General features: G+C 34.9%; 1 protein-coding gene across 1 annotated transcript; it reads left to right on the top strand.

Annotated features, from left to right (window-relative positions):
• Positions 1–83: 83 nt before the first annotated feature.
• On the top strand, positions 84–27,562 carry LOC127841276 (nucleolar complex protein 4 homolog B-like). The gene is made up of 14 exons (XM_052369971.1): positions 84–221; positions 3,976–4,075; positions 5,061–5,164; positions 8,822–8,926; positions 9,203–9,343; positions 10,529–10,628; positions 11,434–11,513; positions 11,831–11,942; positions 22,413–22,473; positions 23,088–23,198; positions 23,534–23,697; positions 25,609–25,691; positions 26,166–26,279; positions 27,218–27,562. Exons 1-14 carry the CDS (start codon positions 111–113, stop codon positions 27,329–27,331), a joined length of 1,500 nt encoding a protein of 499 aa, XP_052225931.1. The 5' UTR covers positions 84–110; the 3' UTR covers positions 27,332–27,562.

Raw genomic sequence — 27,562 nt, 5'->3', positions numbered from 1 at the left:
TTAAGAATCACTAATGTATTTGTATGGTTTAAGAAATCTTTAATCTTTATAAGTTTACGATATTTTTTAAGGAAATTCGTTTTCCAATTTACCGGAAACAGCATTGCAAGATGAAGTCACAAACAAAACAAATCGCAAATGAATTGAAAGAGAAAACAGAAAGATGTTTTAAAAGCAGGAAACATTCAAATGACATTATTGAAATTGTTTCGAAATTGCAGGTGAAATATTACTTTTTTTTTCATGAAAACATGTAATTAAATGCACATTTTGTTAATTAGTGTTATCTTTCGGATAAATTACATTTCGGATGATGTATTGATACGGTTGCATTTCTCTTACTCTTTATGTATCCTTCCGTGGTCCAAAGTAGAAAGTTTTTTCTTTTTATTAAGAGTTGCTCTTCTCCTAAGTTGCATTTTGTGTTTATTTTCTTCTCAGTGCGTCTGCAAATTTTATAAAAGTTTAAGTTGGAAGATGAAGTTTTTGAGTGCATTTGATATTAGAGGGGGTAATCACATGACGTCCATTCTGAGATTTTTCTCAACGTTTTATACCCTTTATTACTAACATTTATTGTTAAAATGTTGCTAGCTTTCCAGCAATATTGGTAAGAAAGTGAATAGCGTTTATAAATTGTATTATTATTCTCTCTATATAATGATTTTACTCGTTGCAAAATTTCTAAGCAGGTTACAGAATTACAGCTCCAAAGAAAATTTGCAGAGTGAAAAGTGCCAATAAAGATCCAATATAAACACGAAATAAGCGGCATGTAAACAATTAATTTAAATTAAGTAATAAAGGGTACATATTGGCAAAAAAACTGTCTTGGAATGGGCATCGCCATCTTGTTTTTCATGTGAATACCACAAATGCACATATCACTGGGCTTTTGGCAAATTTTCACTGTAAAGATCCTGGAGGTGTTTAAATAAGGCTTTATTCATTACAAAAATAATAAGTTACATTTCCTTTTTTTCTTAGAAGTTTCTTTTCTCTTCTGGTATCCTCCGCTGACCGGTTATCAATTGATTAAGAAAACGGGCAACGGAGTTCTGAATTAGTGCAAATGATTCAACAATAAAAAATTACCATCAAGTATTAATTGTCCCCTACCAGTTTCACCGGAAAGGACTTATGGTTTGCGCTCTGTCTGTCTGTCAGTCAGTCATACTTTTCTGGATCCTGCGATAACTTTGAAAGTTCTTAATATTTTTTCATGAAACTTAAAACATGGATAGATGGCAATATGGACATTATGCACATCATTTCATTTTGTTCCTACATCAAAAATTCTGGATGCTATGGCAACAAATAGACTAGAAATACTGCTGAAAATGGTGGTTTCTGGATCATGCGATAACTTTAAAAGTTCTTAATATTTTTTCATGAAACTTGAAACATGGATAGATGGCAACATGGACATTATGCACGTCATTGTGTTCCTACGTTAGAAATTCTGGTTGCTATGGCAAAAAAAAAATCAAAAAAATCTTACAATGGTGGAATTTCTGACAATGGTGGAGCCGGTAGGGTACTATATTGCTTGGCAATAATCTTGTTTATCTTAGTATTTGTACTCAAACAAAATACTTGGAGCTCATTGAATCATATGACATATCCACGAGAGTTTAGTAGTTAATGTAAACAAAATGATAAATAGGACCTGCTTAACACTAGGGCACCATACAGTATAACAGAGATTCATTAAGCACAATTATTCCTTCTGTGGTTACTTCCTATAACCAGTGTGTGACTGTGAGAGTATGGTGCATTTTATTAGTTAATAAGTTGAAACATTAAGTTTAAGGGTGCGTGTTAATTTGTTACCCTATTTTGTTGTTAAACTTGTTCTGTTTTTTAACTTGTGATGTCTTAATTCAGGCAATATGCAATTTCTTAGAAGTAACATGACATTGCTTTGTAATTTTAAGAAGAAGAACTTTTCATCTTTAAATTGCTTGCACAATCCAAAATAAAGGAAAATCATCCTGAAATGGAATTCTTAAGTGAATTGGTTGGTTCAACTTATGATTATGGCACAATGACATGCATGCTGCTTAATGTTGAATGTTGTTTTAGTCATTTGTATACCTCCAGTAGGTAATAGAGGGCTGTATAGGGATCATTCTGTCTCCTAAGGCTGTCTTTGGTCTGTTTGTCTGTGCCCAAAACTGAAACATTTCTTTTTTGGATTTTGAGATGACTGTACAAATGCTTATATACTTGAAATAGTTTGGCCTGCGCAAGAACTTAATGGTCACTGTCAAGCTGATTAGCAAACTTTGAGGACAATATGTCGGACTACAGCAGTTTTTTTTTTAAATAAAACAATGTTCATGCTTTACATGTTGAAATAAATGTTTTGACAATATTAAGCATGAAATGCACAATTTCCACGAGGTGGCCATCATCAGTCTCCTAAGTAACTGGCTACAATTTTTTCTTGGAGGAGTTCACCATAATTTCTTATAAATGTGGTAGGTATAGCAACCTAACAAACTGCCACAAAACCACTGTAATTATCCATTGATAGTGACACTGGGTTATGCATGCATAATACATTCACAATCAAAATTGTTTCGATCTTCAGTAAATTGGAACCATACTCAAAATACTACTTGTTAAGTTGTATGTTACCAATTTTGTTGTTAAATGAAAACAGCCAAACAAATAACCGTTACTGATTATCATCCACGCATTTATAAAATGCTGACTTTTAAAATTGGTGAATATGTATAAAATGTTGAGTCCATTAATGCATAGTTACCAGATGTTGATTATAGCAATGTGTCATGGACACTCAAGCCTGCTGAGGCAAACCTGGTTCAGTTAAAGGCAGGTTGTCCTACGGAAAAAGTCCCGATTTAGAAAGTTGATACTCTCAAGCACAGCTTCAGTTAAAAGAGAGTTTAGTTAAAAAAACTCACTGTTTAGCGGTAATAATAACAGGATTTTGTGAGAAATCACTCACCACTTTGATGTAACTATGCAGCTTATTATTAGTATATGTATTTAGCTTGGCTGTTTTGGAGAAAATCCGAGGTATTGTCATAGCAAGCTCGTCGTCCACTGTCCGCGTTCAGCTAAAACCTTAACATTTTGTTAAGGTTTTGAACATTGCCTCTAAAATCTAAGTGATTCAACCTTCAACTTTGAAACTTCATATATAGCTGCACCTTGATGAGTTCTACATGCCACACCCATTTTTGGGTCACTTAAAAAAAAAGAAAATTCCCACAAGCTTTCAGCTTTTTATTAGTATATGTATTTAGCTTGGCTGTTTTGGAGAAAACCCGAGGTATTGTCATAGCAAGCTCGTCATCCGCTGTCCGCGTTCAGCTAAAACCTTAACATTTTGTTAAGGTTTTGAACATCGGAATTTGCCTCTAAAATCAAAGTGATTCAACCTTCAACTTTGAAACTTCATATATAGCTGCACCTTGATGGAAAAAATTTAAAAAATCCCACAAGCTTTCATTTATTCAAAACTGCACCTGCAGCCAAGCGTTTCACCTGTTATGCGGTGCTCTTGTTTAAAGTTTTCAGCATAACTAAGAAATTTCCCAATTTGGATCAAAACGCATATAATTTCACACATACTAGAACCATTTCCAAAGTGGAGAGGAAAAACTCTGGCCCTATAACTTTACAATGAAGTGAAGGATTAAAAATAGACAACATAGCACAAATGTAGTAAAAATACCTTAAAAGACAGTTTGTGTGTGTTCAAGAACCACATTGCTAGCTTGAAGATCAACAGTTAAATGCAGCATGAATTGGCTAGAGCCAAGAGGTGGCAGTGTTTTGGTGGCTATGGTGTAAGCCTAGCTATCAGGTGGTCCTGGATCAATACATACTCTTGGAGCATTTGTATATTTGAATATTAGGTAAATTTCCTTTTGAAATATAGAACGAAAAATACATCTGCATAATATTGAAGCATTTTGTTTATTTTTATATGTATTAAAGGATGATGATGTCTCCACTGTGCTACAGTGTTTAAGGAGCACCCACAAGCTGTTCAACCACTATCTTGAAGTGGGAGAGCTTTTGCTGAATGAACCCCAAGGTACTGTAACTTTGAAATATTTATTCATTTCTTTGAAAATACATTCATATGACAATGCAAACAAGTTAATTTTAAAATGTGAAACTCAAGAAATCTTATCAGAAGAGAATTTTACATCAACAAGTTATTTTAAGCCTGCGTGCAATGACCCATTGTTTAGACAATATAAGACTATACATACATATAACATATAAAATAAAAGAATGATTTGCTTTGGAACGGTTATCGCAAAGCATTTGTGGTTTCAACTTGTTGATGGCTAGCCTTGTGTCACACTTTAACTTAGTCCAGAATTAATCACAAAACACAAAAAGTGTACCTTACAGTATATTAGCAATTGAAGATCAAAATAAAAAGTAATAAACGAGAGTAATAGTTTGATTTTATTGCATTTTAATTACTCAATTGTAAGGATACACCAGAGCAACAGAATTGAAACTTCACAACATGATAAAATGAAAAACAATCTGTTAAAAACAAATAATTTGTTCTTGTGAATAAGATTTTAGAACCTAGCACCAACTAGTACACATACCAAACAATTGTAATGCATCACAGGAAGAATTTTTTATGCAGGTCGTTAAATGCCCCATAACGTAACTTGAATTTAAATGAAATATATAAATATTCTGTTATCAACATAAACATGTATTTAAGTATTACTTTTAATAGATAAATCTTTAAAACATAAACAGGCCTTCGCAAAGCAATGTACACATACACACTAGCTTAAAATTCCAAACATGGTGTGCAGAACTGTTCATACGAAACTAATATTTTTATGTCATGGGCAAACTTAAAAGTATATGAATGCGATATATTCACTGTTTGTTGAATTTGAGCAGTATCAATACTGTTTGAGCAGAATGGGTAAAAAATGAGGATATATTTTAATTCTGTAACTTTAAGTGTCAGTTATAAATCAGACTCCCAGAAAAGTTGTTCCTATGTAAATAATACTAAAACAAAATATGATCTTGAACAGACAATGAAGCTGAAGATAAATACAGACACTGGTTGCAAGAGAGATATAAAGATGCAATAGAAAGGCTGGTGGAGTGTTTGCTACATAGCAGCACAGATATTCAGGTACCAATCTTTAGTCCACTTAAAATAGTTACTTTTAATTTAATACTGTTTAACTAAAACTGTTTTACTTAAATCAAAAATCAGCATATTAGTGAAATTACATACAATTTGCAATCAGTGAAATTTGTAGATGGTTTGCAGTAAAACAAAAGTTATGTTTTAAGCTCGACTATTATATATGAAATATATATAGTGGAGCTATCCTACTCACCCCGGCGTCGGCGTGACTGTCTGCGTTACCGTTAGCGTCTGAGTAAGCGTGCAAATGTTAAAGTTTTCGTACTACCCCAGTTATTTTCTTTGTCCCATGACATATTGCTTTCATATTTTGCATACTTGTTTACCAACATGACCCCAACCTATAAACAAGAGCAAACAACTCTATCAAGCATTTTGTCATAATTATGGCCCCTTTTAAACTTAGAATATGCAGAAAATGTTAAAGTTTTTGTACTTGTAACCACCCCATTTATTTACATTGTCCCTTGACATATTGCTTTTATATTTTGCATACTTGTTTACCAACATCACCACAACCTATAAACAAGACCAGACAACTCTATCAAGCATTTTGTCATAATTATTGCCCCTTTTATACTTAGAATATGCATATTATTGATAAATCTATGTTAAAGTTTGTGTACTACCCCAAATATTTCCTATATCCTTTGACATATTGCTTTTATATGTTGCATACTTGTTACCCAACATGACCCCAACCTATAAACAAGAGCAGACCACTGTGTCAAGCATTTTGACATAATTATGGCCCCTTTTACACTTAGATAATTGAACATTTTGCTTAAATTGCCATAACTTCTTTATTTATGATCACATTTTATTATTACTTTGACAAAACAACACTTACTTTAATACCACAATGGATTCCACCCAAACAATACCCCACGCCCCTACCAGAATCCCTCCCCCCCCAACCTCACCCCCCCCCCCATTTTTTTTTTAAACATCATCTAATAAATAACCACACCCCACATTATACCCCCCTCTCACCCCCCACCCCTTCTAACCCCCCCCCCCCCACCCCCCCAATTTTTTTTTAAACATCATCTTATAAATTACCACACCCAACATTATACCCCCCTCTCACCCCACCCCCCCTACCCCCCTCTCACCCCCCTACCCCCCCCCCCAAAAAAAAAAATTTTTTTTTTACCTTTTTTTATTTTTGAAAGATTGTCTAAAAAATTATTGAATATGAACAATTTCCCCATGATGGCTTACGTTATACTGTCAAGCACTAGAATAGTCGAGCGCGCTGTCCTCTGACAGCTCTTGTTATCCTTACCTTGTCTCAATATTCTAGTTGAACAGGGGTAAGTGGTTTTATATGGTATGTTATTTCACAGATTGAAATTATTTGAGGTATTAAAGAATGTAAGGCAGTTATGAGATTATGTGACACAGTAAGACTAAGTTTATTTTTAGCTCGGCTGTTTTCGGAGAAAACCCGAGGTATTGTCATAGCCTCCTTGCCGTCCGTCGTGCTAAAACCTTTACATTGGTTCTAAAATTAAAGTGCTTCCACCTACAACTTTGAAACTTTATATGTTCATGCACCTTGATGAGTTCTACATGCCACACCCATTTTGGGTCACTAGGTCAAAGGTCAAGGTCACTGTGACCTCTAATATAAAACTTTAACTTTGCCTCTAACATCACAGTGCTTCCACCTACAACTTTGAAACTTCATATGTAGATGCACCTTGATGAGTTCTACACGCCACACCCATTTTTGGGTCACTAGGTCAAAGGTCAACCTCACTGTGACCTCTGAATAAAAAAAAAAAAAATCTGACAATCTTTCATTTACTAGTATATAAAACTGCACCCGCAGCTAAGCGTTGGCACCCGTTATGCGGTGCTCTTGTTATGCTCCCCCAAAATTTATTTTGGGGGGAGCATATAGTCGCCGCTTCGTCTGTCCGTCCGTCTATCCGTCCGTGCACAATTTTTGTCCGGGCTATTTCTCAGCAACTAATGACCGGAATTCAATGAAACTTTATGGGAAGCTTCACTACCAAAAGGAGATGGGCATATTATCAGCCGGTTCTGATCGGATGATTTTTCACAGAGTTGTGGCCCTTTCAAATTTTCCATTAACTGTACAGGGTGCAATTCTTGTCCAGGCTATTTCTCAGCAACTAATGACCGGAATTCAATGAAACTTTATGGGAAGCTTTACTACCAAGAGATGTGCATATTATCAGCCGGTTCTCGTCGGATGATTTTTCACAGAGTTATAGCCCTTTGAAATTTTCCATTAACTGTACATATAGTGCAATTCTTGTCCGGGCTATTTTACAGCAACTAATGACCTGAATTAAATGAAACTTTATGGGAAGCTTCTCTATCAAGAGGAGATGTGCATATTATCAGCGGGTTCTGGTCGGACGATTTTTCACAGAGTTATGGCCCTTTGAAATTTTCCATTAATTGTACATATAGTGCAATTCTTGTCCGGGCTATTTCTCAGCAACTAATGACCGGAATTCAATTAAACTTTATGGGAAGCTTGACTACCAAGAGGAGATGTGCATATTATCAGCGGGTTCTCAGTGGGTTCTGAGTGGATTTTTCACAGAGTTATGACCCTTTGAAATTTTCTATAAAAAAATTCTTGTCCCCCCTCAAGACGTTTCCTTTTATCTGAATATAAAGTGCAATATTTTGACAAAAAAAAACTTTGGGGAGCATCACCTTTCTCCGACGGTTTCTTGTTTTTAAATTGCTGCTAAAACAGTAACGTTTTTTTTATCATTGTACAGTTTGAATCAGGTCTAGTTAAGATACCATTTTGGTTGGTCTTTAAGATTTTTGTGTCCTTTCAAATTCAACATCATTTTTGGTTTGATTTAAATAAAGTGTCTACCCTTGAGTCAAACGTAGTGTGTAACATGCGTTTTGCCATGATGAAATTCAAGGTGAAAAACTGGCAGCCGTCTTGGATAAGTAATATAATATGAAGTCATGCGAATATGGGAGTTTCCCCATGCAAAACAGGGTCAGAACATTTGTCCCAATGATATATTGACTGGTTTGGGCCATAAACTCGGCAACTACATTTGTATGTCAAATTAAAGAAAAATCATGTGCACAATCATCATGAAACTTATTCAGAATATTAATTTTGTTCAATGAAGTTCAAAAATGGATTTGGTCTTTGAAAAGCATGGTCGCTAGGAGGCAGATTAGATTTCCTTATATTGCTGAAGTGAAACCCTGTTAACACTCTGGAAGTAATATTTTTGGCTGAATCATCATAAAATGTTCTCAAAAGATTTTTTCTTATGATATCTTTGCCAAGTTGAAAATTGTTCTGCTCTGCTAAAAAAATGGCGGCCTGGGTGGGAACATTTTTTTCTGGCTTAAGTTAAACCATGTAAACTCTATATAAGTCTCATTCTTTGCAAAAGTCTTCACGAAGCTTGCCCATAACATAAATTATGTTTGGGTCAAGTTCTAAAATGGTTTCAAAAACTTCAAAAGCTGCTCAGCTCAGTTCTTGTAGGTCTCAGGTCTGTGACCTTGGGCCTTTTGCTCTCTTCTTACAAGATCCTCCATTCAGGACCATTGTTTGGCATTGTTTATAATTAACCTGTGCTCCTAAATGTCTTTTAAAGAGATGAACTTTTTCAGGAATTGGCTCTGTCAGTGTTGATGAAATTGGTTGTGAAGGAGTCCAAACACCCACTGAACACTGCTGTAGAGGCTAAGACACATTTTCCTGTGCAGTTGTTTAAGGTACATGTACAATGTAGCTTAACTTAATTGTTATGTAACAGTACTGACTTTTCATGTTATTATCATTTAAAGAAACCTTACTTGATCAAAAAATATCAAGTATGAATTTATGAGATGTGCATTTTGAAACATTACACAATACACAAAATATCTAAGAAAACACATGGAGTTGAGAAATTGAGAAAAGCAAGTAATTTAACCATAAACCTTGTTGAGCTGACATTCTATTCTGTTTCATTACAGTTTAACATTTCTTATGATGTTTTTTTTCTGAAGAAAATTCTTGGGACATTGCTGTCTAAGACTGTGAACAACCATGCTCTGCTGGGGAGGTTTGAGGAGTACCTTGCCTACGATGACATCAAGTTCCACACACTGCAGCATCTAGTGCACATTTCACAAAAGACAAATGCAGAGGTAGGGCTGCTGGCAGTAGCTAGAACTGTAATTGTCTTAGCACCTTAAAGCACTATTTAGATGGGACAGGTCAATACATTGTAATTTTGTATTTAAAAGGCAAGTTTTGTGTTTACTAGTGCTGCAACAATACGCCAAAAACCGTAATGCAATATATTGTCAGTTCAAAAACCCGTATTGCAATATATCGCAATATATTGCTAACTTGTACCAAAATTATAACTTGCCAATTACCCAATAATCCCATAAATTCCAATTTTAAAGCAAATTCTGGTAAATATTTACTATAAATGTGCTCAAGAATAATAAGAAACACAAACATTTGCAAATTTTCTTAAGTATCAAATACATTTTTGCAATTGTTACTATTTAAAAATGTGATGAAATAACGTCCAACCGGGGCGTTTTTCCCACTGAACACGCGTAATTCAGCTGACGGGATGTTCCCGTTTTTATACAACACAAAATACACCCACACTTTCCATGCGACGTTCTTCATGTCTGTATAATTTTCGCGCGCTTTTAATTGAGACAAAGGATAAAGCACTTTTTATTTGACGCTATAATTTTTTATTGTCGCGTTAGCATTCAAATTTGGAAGCGTGTTTCCGAAATTCGGATTACAAATAATGCTCAAATCAGAATCGAGCGAAACATTTACAGCTGTGCGCAATTAATTCAACGATAATCTGTTCAAAAGCATCGAATGAATGCTCCCATGTAACAACGCTACTCCGTATAATACACTTTTTAGAATGCTTTTTTTACGTAAAAAATAATTTACACTGCTTTGTTTTGTTTACCTTTTTATCATTATTTTGGATGGCTTTTCTGGACGAAATGTGAATGAATTTTTGTAAAATTTTTGTACCGGTATGATGAAAATCATATCGCAATACAATATGCGGATTGCGTATTGCGATATATACCGATATACCGGTATATTGTTGCAGCCCTAGTGTTTACCTTAATTTTTTTGTACACAAATTAACTTCAAACTCAGTAATGTTAACTAAAGCGTTAAAAATCTTCCTATAAAAACTCAACAGTGTTTGTAACAGTGATATATGGGAGTAAAATAATTGAGTTTACCAAATTTTCAGTTGACATGAAAGCTTTAAAAAAAAAAAAATTATGTGGAGGCCAATACATACCAGGTTATTGAACTGCTTTGTATCATTGTAGGCTACACTTCAAGGAAACATATTTGCATTGCTAGAAAACATTTCCTTCCCAAGTAAAGATCAGACAGGGGCTGTTTCCAACTTCCTGTGTACAGTCTTAGGTAGGTTGAACACTGTCAGACAAGTAACTCCTTATAACCCACGAGAATCCATTGTTAAAATGCACAGTATTAAATTTTTAAGTTGTTGACTTTTGACAGATATCTGACATATGACATGACAATTTTATTGATATCAGGGAACAAAAATTAGTAGTCGTGAAAGTTTAGTCATTTTAGTTCCCTATTGAAGCCAGGTTTAAACTGAAGTTGGCTTAATGTTTTATGTCAACACAACTGGATTCTGCCATAAATAACAATGTAAAAAAGATACTTTTAAGAAACTAGGTATTATGATTGTACATGGAAATGTGATGAGTCAAAGGTCACTTCACTGTTACTTAAAGTAGGGAAAACTCTTTATTATAAATCAATATGTGATATGACCATGAAACTTGGGCTACAGGTTTGATCTGTGTATCCCTTTCTCAGTGCATCCATTATGCAAAACATGAAAAAAACTCTTTAAGTACAAAAAATATAATATTTAATGCTTGGGTACACATAAAGAAAAATACAGATTTTGGAATGTTAAAATGGTGTTTTTCCCATTCAAGTAGTGATCACGCGTGCAGATATGAAAATAGTTGTGCAATATTTGATTTTTAGCTCGGCTGTTTTCAGAGAAAACAGGTCACTGAGTCCTCTAAAAAAAAAAATCTGACAAGCTTTCATTTATTCAAAACTGCACTGTTATGCGGTGCTCTTGTTTTTCTTATTGTAAAGCATTTTGAGAGGTGTATTTCATGCATATTTATTTTTCAAATGTTAAATTAAGTTACCATTTTTTTTTAAATATTGTGAGTAGATGAAGAAAAAGACGTCCGTTCTATGTGTCGACACCGACAGCTCTACACTAAAGTTTGGACACATTTCTTGAAGTTTAAGGTATTGAAACCTGTTGCACACATCCTGTTAGCAATTGTAAAAATTGATATAAATTGATCCATAACATGACGTGAACTAAGTTCACTAAATGTATTGTGAACAGTGTTAAACAATTATATGCAACTGATAAAAATGCCTGTCTATCTTTAATTTCAATTCATATCTTTATGTCAGTTATGCTGTTTATTATACTTTGTTGGTATTCAATGTGTGTATGAAATTAAGAAGTAGTTACATATAATCTTTTCAAAATAAGCTCAAATGTTTGTCTAAGATTATCCTACTTCAAACACTTGTATTAATGTGTGTGTGTGCAGTTGACAGCAACCTTGTACCGCAAGGTGTTGATAATTCTACCAGAGAAAGTGATTCCCCATATCACCTCACCTCTGCTTCTGAGTGACTTCCTCACCCAATCCTTCAATGTTGGTGAGTGAAATACTGGGTAAAACAAACATAAGGACTATTTATTTTGTTCTTTAGTTACAAGAATTCAGGGTGACCCTAAATGATAAGTACGAAACTGATAATTTTTTATAATGTCTTACTTTCCAGAAAGGATATACCAATGTGACTGAGCTATCTATATTTGTGTGTCATCAAGCACATATTCAGTTATCACATCTCTATATTTGTGTGTCATCACATATTCAGTAATTACATCTCTATATTTGTGTGTCATCAGGCACATGCTCAGTTATCACATCTCTATCTATATTTGTGTGTCATCAAGCACATGGTCAGTAATCATCTATCTATATTTGTTTGTCATCAATCACATGTTCAGTAATCACATCTCTATATTTGTCTGTCATCAAGCACATGGTCAGTAATCACATCTTTATCTATATTTGTGTGTCATCAATCGCATGTTCAGTTATCACATCTCTATATTTGTCTCTCATCAAGCACATGGTCAGTAATCACATCGCTATATTTGTCTGTCATCAAGCACATGGTCAGTAATCACATCGCTATATTTGTCTGTCATCAAGCACATGGTCAGTAATCATATCTCTATATTTGTCTCTCATCAAGCACATGGTCAGTAATCATCTATCTATATTTGTGTGTCATCAAGCACATGGTCAGTAATCATCTATCTATATTTGTTTGTCATCAATCATGTGTTCAGTAATCACATCTCTATATTTGTGTGTCATCAATCACATGTTCAGTAATCACATCTTTATCTATATTTGTGTGTCATCAATCGCATGTTCAGTTATCACATCTCTATATTTGTGTGTCATCAAGCACGTGTTCAGTAATCACATCTCTATCTATATTTGTGTGTCATCAAGCACATGTTCAGTAATCACATCTCTATATTTGTGTGTCATCAAGCCAGGGATCATATTTTTCCGCAACATCAATCGGTCTGGATATAAATGTGGGAAAAGTTTCCGAAAATTTATATCTGAAATCATGACAAATTACGTTAAAATATATTCCTTTGATTTTGCCATTCACGAAGGTGGTATAATAAATGTACAAGTAAAATTCCCTTAGGCTTTTTTTAAATGGAACATACAAGTTTTCTCAAATGGTTTTATCATTTGCTATTTCATTGTTGTTTTTCGTGTGTTGTTTTATCAGACTTTTTTCATCGTTGTCAATATTATTAATCCGTGTAAGTCTATACAAATGTTTTAAATCGTTGTCGACTCGATAATAGCTTACAAATATGCACTGAACCAAACAAATATCTGTGCGTAGGTTGGCTACTGACAATTACATACCAAATAATTAAATAATTCGTGTACGTTATAGTTAGTTGTCAAATAACCCACGGTCGATAGTTTCGATTCGTAGGGATTAAATCACGAGAGTGAAGCATTTGAAACCACGCATCTAATTTTCCGGTCGTGAGTTATTCAACAACAAACTATTAAGTACACGAATTATTTCTATTCTAACACAGTTTTACTAAAGATTTATACAATGTATATTATTTTTCTTGTGTACTATTTTATGTGAAGTTCGGCCCATAAAAATAACTTTCGGCTATTCTGTCGATCAGAAACGAGACTTTCATTCATAATTATATTACCGGATTATAAGGCTGGTGGAAAATGTATCGGCATGTTTTGTTTAGTTACAGCGCTTGCTTTCAGACGCTTCTGTTCGGATGCGTCTTTAATCCGCTGTTCACAAGTTTTTGATTCTCCTGACCGGTTTAGAGACTGCAGCAAATGGTTTATCACACCTAATCGAGATAAGAATGTCATGAGGGTGTGTAGGCATGTACACTGTGTAATTGATTTCATGACATGGTAATTTTAGCAAACAGAATCGGACCGACTGTTTTGGATTTTCAATCGGTCTTTCATGACCCCAATCGGTCTATGACCGACAAAACCGAAAAAAAAAAAGATCCCTGCATCAAGCACGTGTTCAGTAATCACATCTCTATATTTGTGCGTCATCAAGCACATGTTCAGTAATCTTATATCTATATTTGTGTGTCATTAATCACATGTTCCGTAATCACATCTCTATATTTGTGTGTCATCAAGCACGTGTTCAGTAATCACATCTCTATATTTTTGTGTCATCAATCACATGTTCAGTTATCACATCTCTATATTTGTCTGTCATCAAGCATGTGTTCAGTTATCACATCTCTATATCTGTGTGTCATTAATCACATGTTCAGTAATCACATCTCTATCTATAATTGTGTGTCATCAAGCACATGTTCAGTAATCACATATCTATATCTGTGTGTCATTAATCACATGTTCAGTAATCACATCTCTATCTATAATGTGTCATCAAGCACATGTTCAGTAATCACATATCTATATCTGTGTGTCATTAATCACATGTTCAGTAATCACATCTCTATCTATATTTGTGTGTCATCAAGCACATGTTCAGTAATCACATATCTATATTTGTGTGTCATCAGGCACATGTTCAGTAATAACATCTGTATCAATATTTGTGTGTCATCAAGCACATGTTCAGTAATCACATCTCTATATCTGTGTGTCATTAATCACATGTTCAGTAATAACATCTCTATCAATATTTGTGTGTCATCAAGCACATGTTCAGTTATCACACCTCTATATCTGTGTGTCATTAATCACATGTTCAGTAATCACATCTCTATCTATATTTGTGTGTCATCAAGCACATGTTCAGTAATCACATATCTATATTTGTGTGTCATCAGGCACATGTTCAGTAATAACATCTCTATCAATATTTGTGCGTCATCAAGCACAGGTACAGTAATCACATCTCTATCTATATTTGTGTGTCATCAATCACATGTTCAGTAATCACATCTCTATCTATATTTGTGTGTCATCAATCACATGTTCAGTAATCACATCTCTATCTATATTTGTGTGTCATCAAGCACACGTTCAGTAATCACATCTCGATATTTGTGTGTCATCAAGAACATGTTCAGTAATCACAACTCTATCTATATTTGTGTGTCATCAAGAACATGTTCAGTAATCACAACTCTATCTATATTTGTGTGTCATCAAGCACTTGTTTAGTAATCACATCGCTATCTATATTTGTGTGTTATCAAGCACACGTTCAGTAATCACATCTCTATCTATATTGGTGTGTTCAGCAATCACATCTCTATATATATGTGTCTTGTTCTGAGAAAACTGGGCTTAATTCATGTGTGTAAAGTGTCGTCCCAGATTAGCCTGTGCGTAATCAGGGACGACACTTTCCGCTTTGATGGTATTTTTAGTTTCAAGGAAGTCCCTCCTTACCGAAAATCAAGTTTAGGCGGAAAGTGTCGTCCCTGATTAGCCTGTGCAGACTGCACAGGCTCATCTGGGATGACACTTTACGTACATGCATTATGACCAGCTTTCACAGAACAAGACAAATATGAGCCTCACTCTGATAAGATGAGTTGTAATTCAGTCTGTACAGGCTAATCGGGAACGACACTTTCGCTTCAATGTAATTTTCCGTTTAAAGAATTATCTTCTAAATAAAAATCCAGTAAGTGGCGGAAAGTGTTGTCCATAATTTCTCTGGGCGGACTTAATAGGCTTATCTGGGACAACATTTTTAGGCAAATGCATTAAGCCCTGTTTGTTTTAGAGCTTGACTCATATATAAGTATCAGCAGGCTTTCTACTGGTCCCTACTTTTCCTACTTTTCCCTACTTTTCCCTACTTTTTTTTTCTTAACCCTACTTTTCCCTACTTTTTTCAAAAATAGCCCCATTATCCCTACTTTTTCATTTTGTAAGTAAAATAAATAAAATATAAAATGAAGGCTTACATGATTTTTTCTTTAGATATTTTGCAGAATTTCCATTCATTATGAATCTTTTGTAATGAGTCAAGTTCAGATGTGTTTTGGGGATCACCTTGTGAAGTCCATCCTTGAAAGCACCATGGTTCCTTGGCTAGTCAGTACAGACATACTGGTCTTTAGGTAAGATAATATCTTTTTACACTGTGAAAATACATGTATGTTCTATTTAATCATAACATATGTGCTTCTTGAAATAGAGGTGACAGATATGCACGCTTCATCTTGACTTTACACAGCCAAGTTTCTTATTTTGCCCAGTGATGCTAACAACTGAATGTACCCACAAATCGTGGGCTTAGCGCAAAACGGTTGTAACTCACATTTTTACCAAAAATCATATTTTTTCATTTTTCAAGTTGTTTTTTTACTTTACACATCCTAAATAGATATTAAGATTATATTCTGAAAATTTACCCATGACAACATGTATTTGGCTTATGGTTGTATCTAATTTTTGATAATTTTTGTTATGCAAAACAGTTGTATCTCAAGTTACAACCTTTGAGCACAAAAAAATACATTGTGTACAATGTTGGAACGGAAGTAACTCATCTTTACATCTTCAGTTTATGACATCATAATTATGACATCACTGTTTGATTTGCTTGCCATGTGGGCCTTGACATTCTAAAGGTTGTTTTAATTTTTTTTTATTCTCAAGAACATACATAATTACCTTTACATCTTTCTTAAATCATTTAATATTTGTATTGTAATTATTAAAATTCAACAGAGTTAAAGTCAAAACAAGTTTATCTTATCAGCTTATTTTAATTAAAAAAATAATGAACTTTAATCCTCTTTCTGAATTCAAATACAAACTATTGAAATATAATTGTGATATAAGAAAAATGATAAGACAGAAACTAGAACAAAATGTGATTGATCTTTTTCCTACCTTTTGAGCATCATTATTATAATTGTCTCAGTCTGACATGCTACTGGTACCATTGTCTCAGTCTAAATTGCTACGTACTGGTATTATTGTCTCAGTCTGACATGCTATTTACTGGTACAATTGTCTTAGTCTGACATTCTATATACTGGTACCATTGTCCCCATCTGACATGCTACGTACAGGTATAATTGTAACAGTCTGACATGCTTTGTACTGGTACCATTGTCGAGGTCTCAGATGCTACACACTGCATGGTACCATTGTCACAGTCTCACATGCTACATATCGGTATAATTGTCACAGTATGACAAGCTTCTTACTGGTACCATTGTCACAGTCTGACATTCTACGCACTGGTACCATTGTCACAGTCGCAGATGCTTCGTTCTGGTACCATTGTAACAGTCTCACATGCTACATACTGGTACTATTGTCACAGTCTAGCATGCCATGTACTGGTATAATTGTAACAGTCTGACAAGCTACGTAGTGATACCATTGTCACAGTCTCACATGCTAGCCACTGGTATAATTTTCACAGTCAGACAAGCTACATAGTGGTATGATTGCCACAGGGGCACATGCTCCATACTGGTATAATTATAACAGTCTGACTTGCTACATACTGGTACCATTGTCACAGTCTGACATGCTACATACTGGTACCATTGTCACAGTTGCAGATGCTACGAACTGGTACCCTTGTAACAGTCTGACATGTTACACACTGGTTACATTGTCACAGTCAAGCATGCTAAAAGCCTATGTAATGGTATTATTGTAACAGTCTGACAAGCTACGTAGTGATACCATTGTCACAGTCTCACATGCTAGCCACTGGTATAATTTTCACAGTCTGACAAGCTACGTAGTGGTATGATTGCCACAGCCGCACATGCTCCATACTGGTATAATTAAAACAGACTTGCTACATACTGGTACCAATTTGTCACAGTCTAACATGCAACATACGGATATAATTGTCACAGTATGACAAGCTACATACTGGTACCATTGTCAAAGTCTGACATGCTACGTACTGGTACTTTTGTCACAGTCGCAGATGCTACGTTCTGGTACCATTGTAACAGTCTCACATGCTACATACTGGTACTATTGTCACAGTTAAGCATGTCATATACTGGTATAATTGTAACAGTCTGACAAGCTACGTAGTGGTAGCATTGTCACAGTCTCACATGCTACATACTGGTAAAATTTTCACAGTCTGACAAGCCACGTAGTCCTGGGTACCATTGTCAAAGTCCGATAGCTAGATACTGGTACCATTGTCACAGTTGCATATGATTCATACTGGTACCATTGTAACAGTCTGACATGCTACATACTGGTACCATTGTCACAGTCTAGCAGGCTATGTACTAGTACAATTGTAACTGTTTGACACGCTACATAGTGTTACCATTTTCACAGTCTCAAATGCTACTAACTGGTATAATCTCACAGTCTGACAAGCTTAAGAGTGGTACCATTGTCACAGTCTCAAATGCTACCCACTGGTATAATCTCATAGTCTGACAAGCTACATAGTGGTACCACTGTCACAGTCTCAGATGCTACGTACTGGTACCATTGTCTCAGTCTCACATGCTACGTACTGGTTAAATTGTCACAGTCTGACATGCTACATATTGGTACCATTGCCACAGTCTAACATAATACATACTGGTACCATTGTCACAGTCTGACATGCTATGTACTGGTACTATTGTCACAGTCTGACATGCGACATACGGGTACCATTGTCACAGTCGCAGATGCTACGTAATGGTACCATTGTTACAGTCTGACATGCTACATACTGGTTACATTGTCACAGTCTAGCATGCTATGTACTGGTATAATTGTAACAGTCTGACACGCTAAATAGTGGTACCTTTGTTACAGTCTCACATGCAGCAATGATGCTACCTACTGTATAATTTTCACAGTCTGACAAGCTATATAGTGGTACCATTGTCACAGTCTCAGATGCTTCGTACCAGTACCATTGTCACAGTCTCAGATGCTATGTACTGGTACCATTGTCTTAGTCTCACATGCTATGTACTGATATAATTGTCACAGTCTGCCATGCTTAATATTGGTACCATTGTCACAGTCTAACATAATACATACCGGTACCATTGTCACAGTCTGACATGCCACATAGTGGTATAATTGTAACAGTCTGACAAGTCATGTTGATGAATGATCTTACTTTTGCTGTTATACCCAGTTAAAGCGTTTATGGTATCAAATCTTTAGCTATTTTTTCTTATATGTTAAATAACTGCAGACCAAATTGAACAAAGTAACAAGGGAATTATTGTGATGCTAAAATATGTTTGAATACAAGTACATACTTGGAAGTCTCAATTCTATTTTCCAAATCTCAATTCTACCTTTTTGAAACAAAATTAACTTGTTCTAGAACTTTCTTTATACATAGTGTTAAATTCCTTTTTATTCATTAAAGAATCAAGTGAATTAACCGTGAAAAAATAATTATATTCTTTATAATTAATTATAGTATTATATATAAGCATTATAGAAAAATGATGTAGCTCTACATGAACGGCAGGAAATAAGTTAATTAATTAATTAAGTTGGCTTGAGTAAAAATCTTTTAATACTGGAAATATTATTTTTCGCTTCTTTAATTGCATTTGTCGAGACTGCAGTATAAAATCACAAACTTTTTCGGTAATGTATAATAAAGGATAAAATAAATACCTCAAAGTTTGAATCTTAGCTGATCATGTAGATCTCTAGAATAGTTTTAGATGATTAAAAAAATCGTTTAAAGATCTCATTTAATTTAATTTATTAAAGTAAACAACAAATTATATTATAAAAAAACGTATATCAATAATGTGTGGAATAATTATGAATACATTTTATACACCATACTAAAATGATTGTATTTGTTCAAAAAAGTGTTTTATGATTGTTGAAAGTTTATGGTAACTATAATAAGTTTTGCTTTCTTTTACTAATAATGAAGAATTAAGAGTACATGATGAGATACTTCCATTTAACACACAAATAAATATTAAAATCTGCCCAAATTAAAAATGGAAAACAGTTGTAACTTGAGTTACTTCCCTATTGCATAAAAATAATAAATGAAATTTTCCAAAATTTCAGGTGGAAAATGGTTGTAACTTGAACATGTTCAAATATCTCTTTCCATAATTATTCTACAGATTGGAAATGAGTCTTTTAACACTGCTTGGAACTAACCAAATATATGCTTTTTTAATAAAATCCAGCAAGATATGTTTAAAAAAATTGGGCAGTTTTTTGTCTCTCCTGTAAAATTTCAAAAAATGGAGTTACAACCGTTTTGTGCTAAGCCCACGAAATGTCATGCTGCATTTTAAATCTTATGGGTTAAATTTGTAATTGCAGATGCTGCTTTCCTTTCTTAGAAAATACATTTAAGTTTATATGTAAAGCTTGCTTTTCCTAACTGTCATATTGAACTGAAATAATTTTGTATGACCCCACAAAAAAGGGAGGGGGTGATTTGCCATTGTTTGTCTGTCTGTCCATCTGGCTGTCCACAGCCCAAAGTTTGTGTCAGAACTCAAAAGTATAACTGCTAGAGCCATCTTTCAGTGAATAGTTGTCAGCATGTGAACTTATATACCTGAGTATTTTGATGCAAGTGTATCAGATATCTATGGAGTTATGGCCCCTGATTTAGCAAACGATCTTTGCGACAGAGCCAAATTGTGGGGGCATGATTGTCCTATGGACACACATCTACTTTAAAATTAATAAATTGATTAGAATTTGATTAACACCATGGCATTTGTAGTTTGAAATATTCAATCATTCAATTTGTACATGTGTATATGCATTTGCATTAAAGTGATATTATGGGCATTTTTAACCAGGTTTTCCGAAGGAAAAAACTGGTTATTAGATTGGCGAATGCGGGCGGGCTGGCTGGCGGGCGGAACAAGCTTGTCCTGGCCATAACTATGTCATTCATTGTGAGATTTTAAAATCATTTGGCACATTTGTTCACCATCATGGGACGGTGTGTCGCACGAAAGAATCACGTCAATATCTCCAATGTCAAGGTCGCCACGACTAAAAATAGATTTTTTTTTAAAACAAACTTACAAAGGGGGTTAATTTTGTTTGTTCATTTCAAAAGTTCAGTTTGAGTTTTCTCCCTTTATCAGATTTTTTTTTCACAATGAAAACCTGGTTTTGTGACAATTTTGTCCCATGTTTACTGTTGAATTGAGCTGAAAAGAATTAACAGGTCAAAAGAGTTAGTTAAAAGGAGGTGCTGACCAATTATCTGCAACTCATCTTGCTACCAGTTGTTTATTAAAATATATTTTATTCGATATTCTTACGTGACCCACCCCATCCTCTAAGCCGAAATGATCCCTAAAACAAAATTGTGTCTTTGTGTCGTATGAACGAATCTGCACTCAAACTAAATTTAGGTTCACATCGTCCATGCATGATCAGTTGTCAAACGAAAGTACGGTTGATATTCAAATGCATTTTTTTCTCTTTCCGTGATATTGTTTTCGTATGTTGATGCTGCATTACAAAATATAAGTGTATATGAAGTGAAAACACTAAAAATAAACAACGGTTGCGATAGACACCTATAAACTGCTAGATGCTCATAATATCAATTTAAATGGCAGACGTTTGTGTTTACTAAATTTTTTAACACATTCATCGTCAATACTGGCCGTATTTTGGTTTTGAAAAAAGAAATCGTAATAATACTGGATTATCGTGTAATGGATAGAATTGGAACATGCAAAGGTCAATCAATATAATATGTTTTTACATTGTACAGTATACTAAAAAATAATTATGTGAAAATCTTAAAATTTTCTCTTCTTTTTAGACCTCATTTTCACTTTTTGTGCTCTGAAAATAGCAGTATTTTGTCCCTCAAAATGTCTAGAATTTGTTTTCCATCAGGGGTCTTCCCCCCCCCCCCCCCCCTGGCCTCCCTACCAGGGCCTTGCCCTGGACCCACAAGGGGGCCTGGGCAGCCCCCTTGATCCCCGCCCTTATAGGTTACTATTCCAAAATAATCCTTTGTTTGCAATCATAATGACAACCCGTATTCTTTGAAACTAATTTTACTTAACCCTTTACTCCATGTATTCTCATTTTAACACCTTTGCAAACGGAATAGACCTTAGTCTCTGTTTGCTTATAAAATTATAATACAAATATAATCACTATTGCCTGTGGTTAAAAAATTCTTTGTTTTAATACTAGTGCAAGAATATCTTTATATTCATAGTGGGTTTAGTTTGGTACATATTCATGGAGGAAAGGGTTAATAGTAAGGGCTTTTGTAGTGTGCTTTATAAGATTAATGTTTTGAATGTCATGTTCATTATTGTATTCCATTGTGTAAATTGATGTTAAATGAGAAATACAAATTTCAGGTGCCTGTATTTTAAGGATGGGCAGAACAAGGCATTCTCACAACATGCCATGGAGAAGGATTTGTATCAATTTAACTGTAATTCCAGCTGAAAAATGGTAATAATTTTTTATTTAGCCCTACTTTTTAACAGTAAAAATCCCTACATTGCCCTACTTTTTGCTAAAATCTTGCCCTACTTTTGCCCTAGTTTTTTGTGGAGAGGCAGTAGAAAGCCTGTATCAGATTTCTCTCTTATTTCAGGTGGAGCTATAAGTTTGCTGGCATCCAATGGCTTGTTTATTTTGATTACCAAACACAATTTGTAAGTAAAAGAAATCTTGAGTTGTAGTACTTTACTTAAACATGTATTTATGAGCCAATTGCTATAGGATAACAGACAAGTTGACTTGCATCATTTAAAACTAGCTCTTATGCAGACTTAGCTCCAGCCAATCCTGTGCAATAACGAGGTCGGGGTCAAGAGAAACACTGTCGGCTATTTAGTCACACAAGGTTTTGTTTGCCTATTTGGGGACCAAGTAGCACCTGACCAAACTGTGTGGATGTGCAGGTCTAATGCAATACAGGCCATATGGAATAAGACCCATTTTCGCATGACACGGGTCATTTATATTTATGAGCAGTGCAGATTATTGACCTTGCATGTTCCTAGTACATGAAATTTTCAGTCAAATATTCTCAATAAATCACAGGAGCTTTATAATTGATATATTTTGTTTGTTAGTTTAAACATCAATCCTATTCAAATTTATAGAACATTAGATTGGCCTTGATCTTATAATGTCAATGATTGTCTTCCAACTACAAATATTGACTTTGATATAATTAACATGCTTTGCTGGTTGATGAGTCCTTGGTTTGTTACATTTTGTATTTAAGATATTTGAATAAAACGTATTATGGTATTTGCTATAGGTTTTACCCTGACTTCTACAAGAAGCTGTACTCTTTGCTGGAGCCCTCCATATTCCATGTCAAATACAAGGCCAGGTTTTTCTATCTCCTAGACCTGTTCATGTCTTCCACGTAAGGAATACAGTGACATGATTATTATTTAGTTTTCTCTTTTATATTTCTATGCAATGAGAAACATTGTTTTTTTATTTCGAAACTCACTACATATCAAGTGAATTATGATATTTTTGCATAATGGTATTGATTGTAGTTTTTTAGTATACATGTATTTTCTAAAAACACATAACGAGTACTCTTAGAGTAACATTAGTCTTATATAGGAACATGATTTGCCTTTATCTTAATATTGTCATTGTCTTATCATGACTGAAGGACTGTGGTAAGATGTGATTATGAAAGCAGTCGTATGAAGCTCTAATTCATCCATTGTTTCCTTTCACTGCAAGTCACCTGCCTTCTCACCTTGTTGCGGCATTTGCCAAGCGACTGGTGCGTCTGGGCCTCAGAGCGCCCCCTGCAGGTCTCCTGGTGTTAATACCGTTTATTTACAACCTCATCATACGGCATCCAGCTTGCAAGAGGCTCATTAACAGAACTGATGTCGACATAAGTAAGTCAAAGCTAATAAGTTACAAATATGAATTGATGAAATTCATAAAAACCTTAAACTATAAATTTTGAGCTCTCCTGAGCACAATGTGCTCATGGTGAGTTTTTGTGATGGCCTTTTGTGCATTGTGTGGCATCATCATTTGCTTTGTAAACTCTCTAGAAGCCACATTTATTGTCCGATCTTCATGAAATTTGTCCGATCTTCACGAAAGATTCGTCTCAATAATATCTTGGACTTTGAAAATGATTACTGTTGCTTTAAAAACATGGCCACCAGGGGATGGGGCATATTTCCTAATATGGCTCTATATGGCTATAATTAAACTAAATGTTAACACTCTAGGGGCCACATTTATTGTCCGATCTTCATGAAACTTTGTAAGAAGATTCGTTCTTTAAAAATCTCAGACGAGTTTAAAAATGATTCCGGTTGGTTGAAAAACATGGCCGTCTGGGGCGAGGCATTTTTCCTTACATGGCTTTAGTAAAACCTTGTTGACATGCTAGAGGCCACAGTTATTGTCCAATCTTCATGAAACTTGGTCAGAAGATGTGTCCCAAAGATATCTTGGACGAGTTAAAAAATGTTTTGGTTGGTTGAAAAACATGGCCACCAGGGGGCGGGACATTTTTTCTTATATGGCTATAGTAAAACCTTGTTAACACTCTAGAGGGCACATTTATTTATTATGCCCCCCTTCGAAGAAGAGGGGGTATATTGCTTTGCTCATGTCGGTCTGTTGGTCGGTCTGTCGGTCCGTCCACCAGGTGGTTGTCAGACGATAACTCAAGAACGCTTGGGCCTAGGATCATGAAACTTCATAGGTACATTGATCATGACTTGCTGATGACCCCTATTGATTTTGAGGTCACTAGGTCAAGGTCACGGTGACCAGAAATAGTAAAATGGTTTTTGAATGATAACTCAAGAACGCATACGCCTAGGATCATGAAACTTCATGGGTAGATAGATCATGACTTGCAGATGACCCCTATTGATTTTGAGGTCACTAGGTCAAAGGTCAAGGTCACGGTGACCCGAAATAGTAAAATGGTTTCCGGATGATAACTCAAGAACGCATACGCCTAGGATCATGAAACTTCATGGGTAGATTGATCATGACTCGCAGATGACCCCTATTGATTTTGAGGTCACTAGGTCAAAGGTCAAGGTCACGGTGACCCGAAATAGTAAAATGGTTTTCGGATGATAACTCAAGAACGCATACGCCTAGGATCATGAAACTTCATAGCTACATTGATCATGACTTGCAGATGACCCCTATTGATTTTGAGGTCACTAGGTCAAAGGTCAAGGTTACGGTGACCCGAAATAGTAAAATGATTTACAGATGATAACTCAAGAACGCTTTTGCCTAGGATCATGACACTCCATAGGTACATTGATCGTGACCCGCAGATTATCCCTATTGATTTTCAGATCACTAGGTCAAAGGTCAAGGTCACAGTGACAAAAATCGTATTCACACAATGGCTGCCACTACAACGGACAGCCCATATGGGGGGCATGCATGTTTTACAAACAGCCCTTGTTTGTAGATAAATTCTCCTTCGCACTGCATTGCCCAATTTGGTAATTTATTCTAAAGATGTTGAAATAACATATAAAAGCTACTCATCCTGTATATTGCTCTGTGACTTTACAAAACCTAGGCGCCACTTTGGATCTATCATTTAATTATGCATCTTTAAAGAGGTGCCACCCCTGACTGATAGCAGTAAGCTTATTTTCACATCCTTTGAATGTCACACATTTGGGTCAAGTCAATACTTTGGAGGCTTTTGGCGCTAGTAACAGCACTGATTTTTCCAAAAATATTAATTTCAAATGCTTATCAAATGAAGAACACAAACTGCATGAAACTTCAGGCATGTATGTTTCCTGCAGATCTGGACACAGACCCGTATGACCCCCTGCAGGAGGACCCAGAGCAGTCCGGGGCCCTTGACTCCTGTCTCTGGGAACTCAAGGTAACCTAGCTCCACCCGTTAATCAGCCTACATTTAGTACCAAAGGCTGGGAAGTACCACATTAAAAAAACCTGGTTAAATGAACTTATCCTGTGAACTTAGTCTCTTTTACCATATGTTTTGAGTCATATCCAATGAACTTAATTGGATGGTCAAACTTGAAAAATCTGCCACACCAATACATCTAAAAGAAGTAGATTAATAGATTAGAATTTGTTTTCATTAAGATGAAATTATTTTGAAATATATTTAATTAATTAGTTACTATTTATTCCAATATTATGCATCATGGGCAGCATGATATAAAACTGTATTACTCTAACACTGTGATATTCATGTAGAAATGTACTATTTACAAATACAGAGCAGTAAATTGATATGCCACTTTCTATATATCTGGCAGTAAGATATTGATAATATTATATCACTGATATGATCTTATTTAATAAATTGAATATGAAATGTCATTTTCAGACGCTGCAGTATCACTATTTCCCTGATGTTTTCAAAATGGCAAAGAAAATGGATGTTGGTATTCCAGATATGGAGATTGACCTAACAGAAAGATTTGAGATGTCTTCAAATGATGTAAGTGATGGTGAAAGAGGTAGGATATGACATCTAACAAATGTAAATAGTTTCTTTAGTAATATCAAAAAGATTCTATTCAAGGCTATAAGTCAAACAACAGCAACATAATGGATGATACTGGTCTAGTAAGAACAGTAATATTAATAGTGTTTAGTCCATGCACTTTAAACTTGTATTAATAGATGTTAAACTAGAGTTTGTACCTTAATGTTCATGGAAGATAATATTTAATAGATTAAAATCTGTACATTCTGAACTTGTTTTATGTTATAACCTAATCAGGTTGAAGGATAAAAGATCAGGGTTTACACACGGGCTGGACAGAATGATAAAAGATCAGGGTTTACACACGGGCTGGACAGAATGATAAAAGATCAGGGTTTACACACGGGCTGGACAGAATGATAAAAGGCTGTTAAAGAACTTCAGTTTTGCAAATTTCTCAAGTTATTGAAATATGTTTGCAAAAAACGTTAGTGCATGAAGGACAGTTTTTCTTGCACTTTGTGCCGATATCTTAAGATTCAAGAATTTATGACTGAATACATCTTAAATGGTTGCCAACAGTTCATGTAGCATGCAGCGCCAATGTGTTTATGAATGGCTGTAAACATCAAATATTTTTCCAAGAACACAGGCTAATCAAATAAAGTAATTCTGATATTTTTCACACTGCCACAAGCCGCATACAAAACTGTCTTTTATGCATTAGTTGAAATTCTTAGGAAAAATTGTTTTTAAATGTTATTTGAAAAAAGCACCACTGCCAGTGTGTGTACTTTACAGTAACATCTATTTGTGAACCCCATAAAGTCACGTGATACTGCACCCGTTATACATTTTTTCAATTTCTTATCTTGAAAAGCTTGTGTTATAAAGTCTTTTCCCAAAAAGATAAATGCTTCATAACTCACTGTTGATTTCCCATCTTCCAGCTGTTCGAGGCGGAGGTTGCTAAGAAACAAAAGACAGTTGCTGTGACCTTTGAACCCTCCAAAGGTCTTCTTTGTGGCACGCAAGAGAAAACTGGTCTCTTCTGGACATTGTAGAAACATCATGAATGGTCAAAACATTTATGCAAGTGTGTACACTAGTGCTGAAATGTTAATACACTGTATCTTCATTTAAAAAATTACTTGGAGACATTGAATGATTATGCTCATTATTCACAGTGTTTGGTTTGTCTTAAAAAAGAAAATGTAAAATCTTTAAGTGTTGAGAAATATTGAACATTTATGATGTATATAGTTAGATAACTGCAAATAAAACAGGGCAGTTTG

This window comes from Dreissena polymorpha, chromosome 1, assembly GCF_020536995.1.
Source record: "Dreissena polymorpha isolate Duluth1 chromosome 1, UMN_Dpol_1.0, whole genome shotgun sequence".
Lineage (NCBI taxonomy): Eukaryota > Metazoa > Mollusca > Bivalvia > Myida > Dreissenidae > Dreissena > Dreissena polymorpha.
The sequence above is the reverse complement of the archived record's forward strand: the minus strand, read 5'-3'. Positions and strand labels throughout refer to the sequence as shown.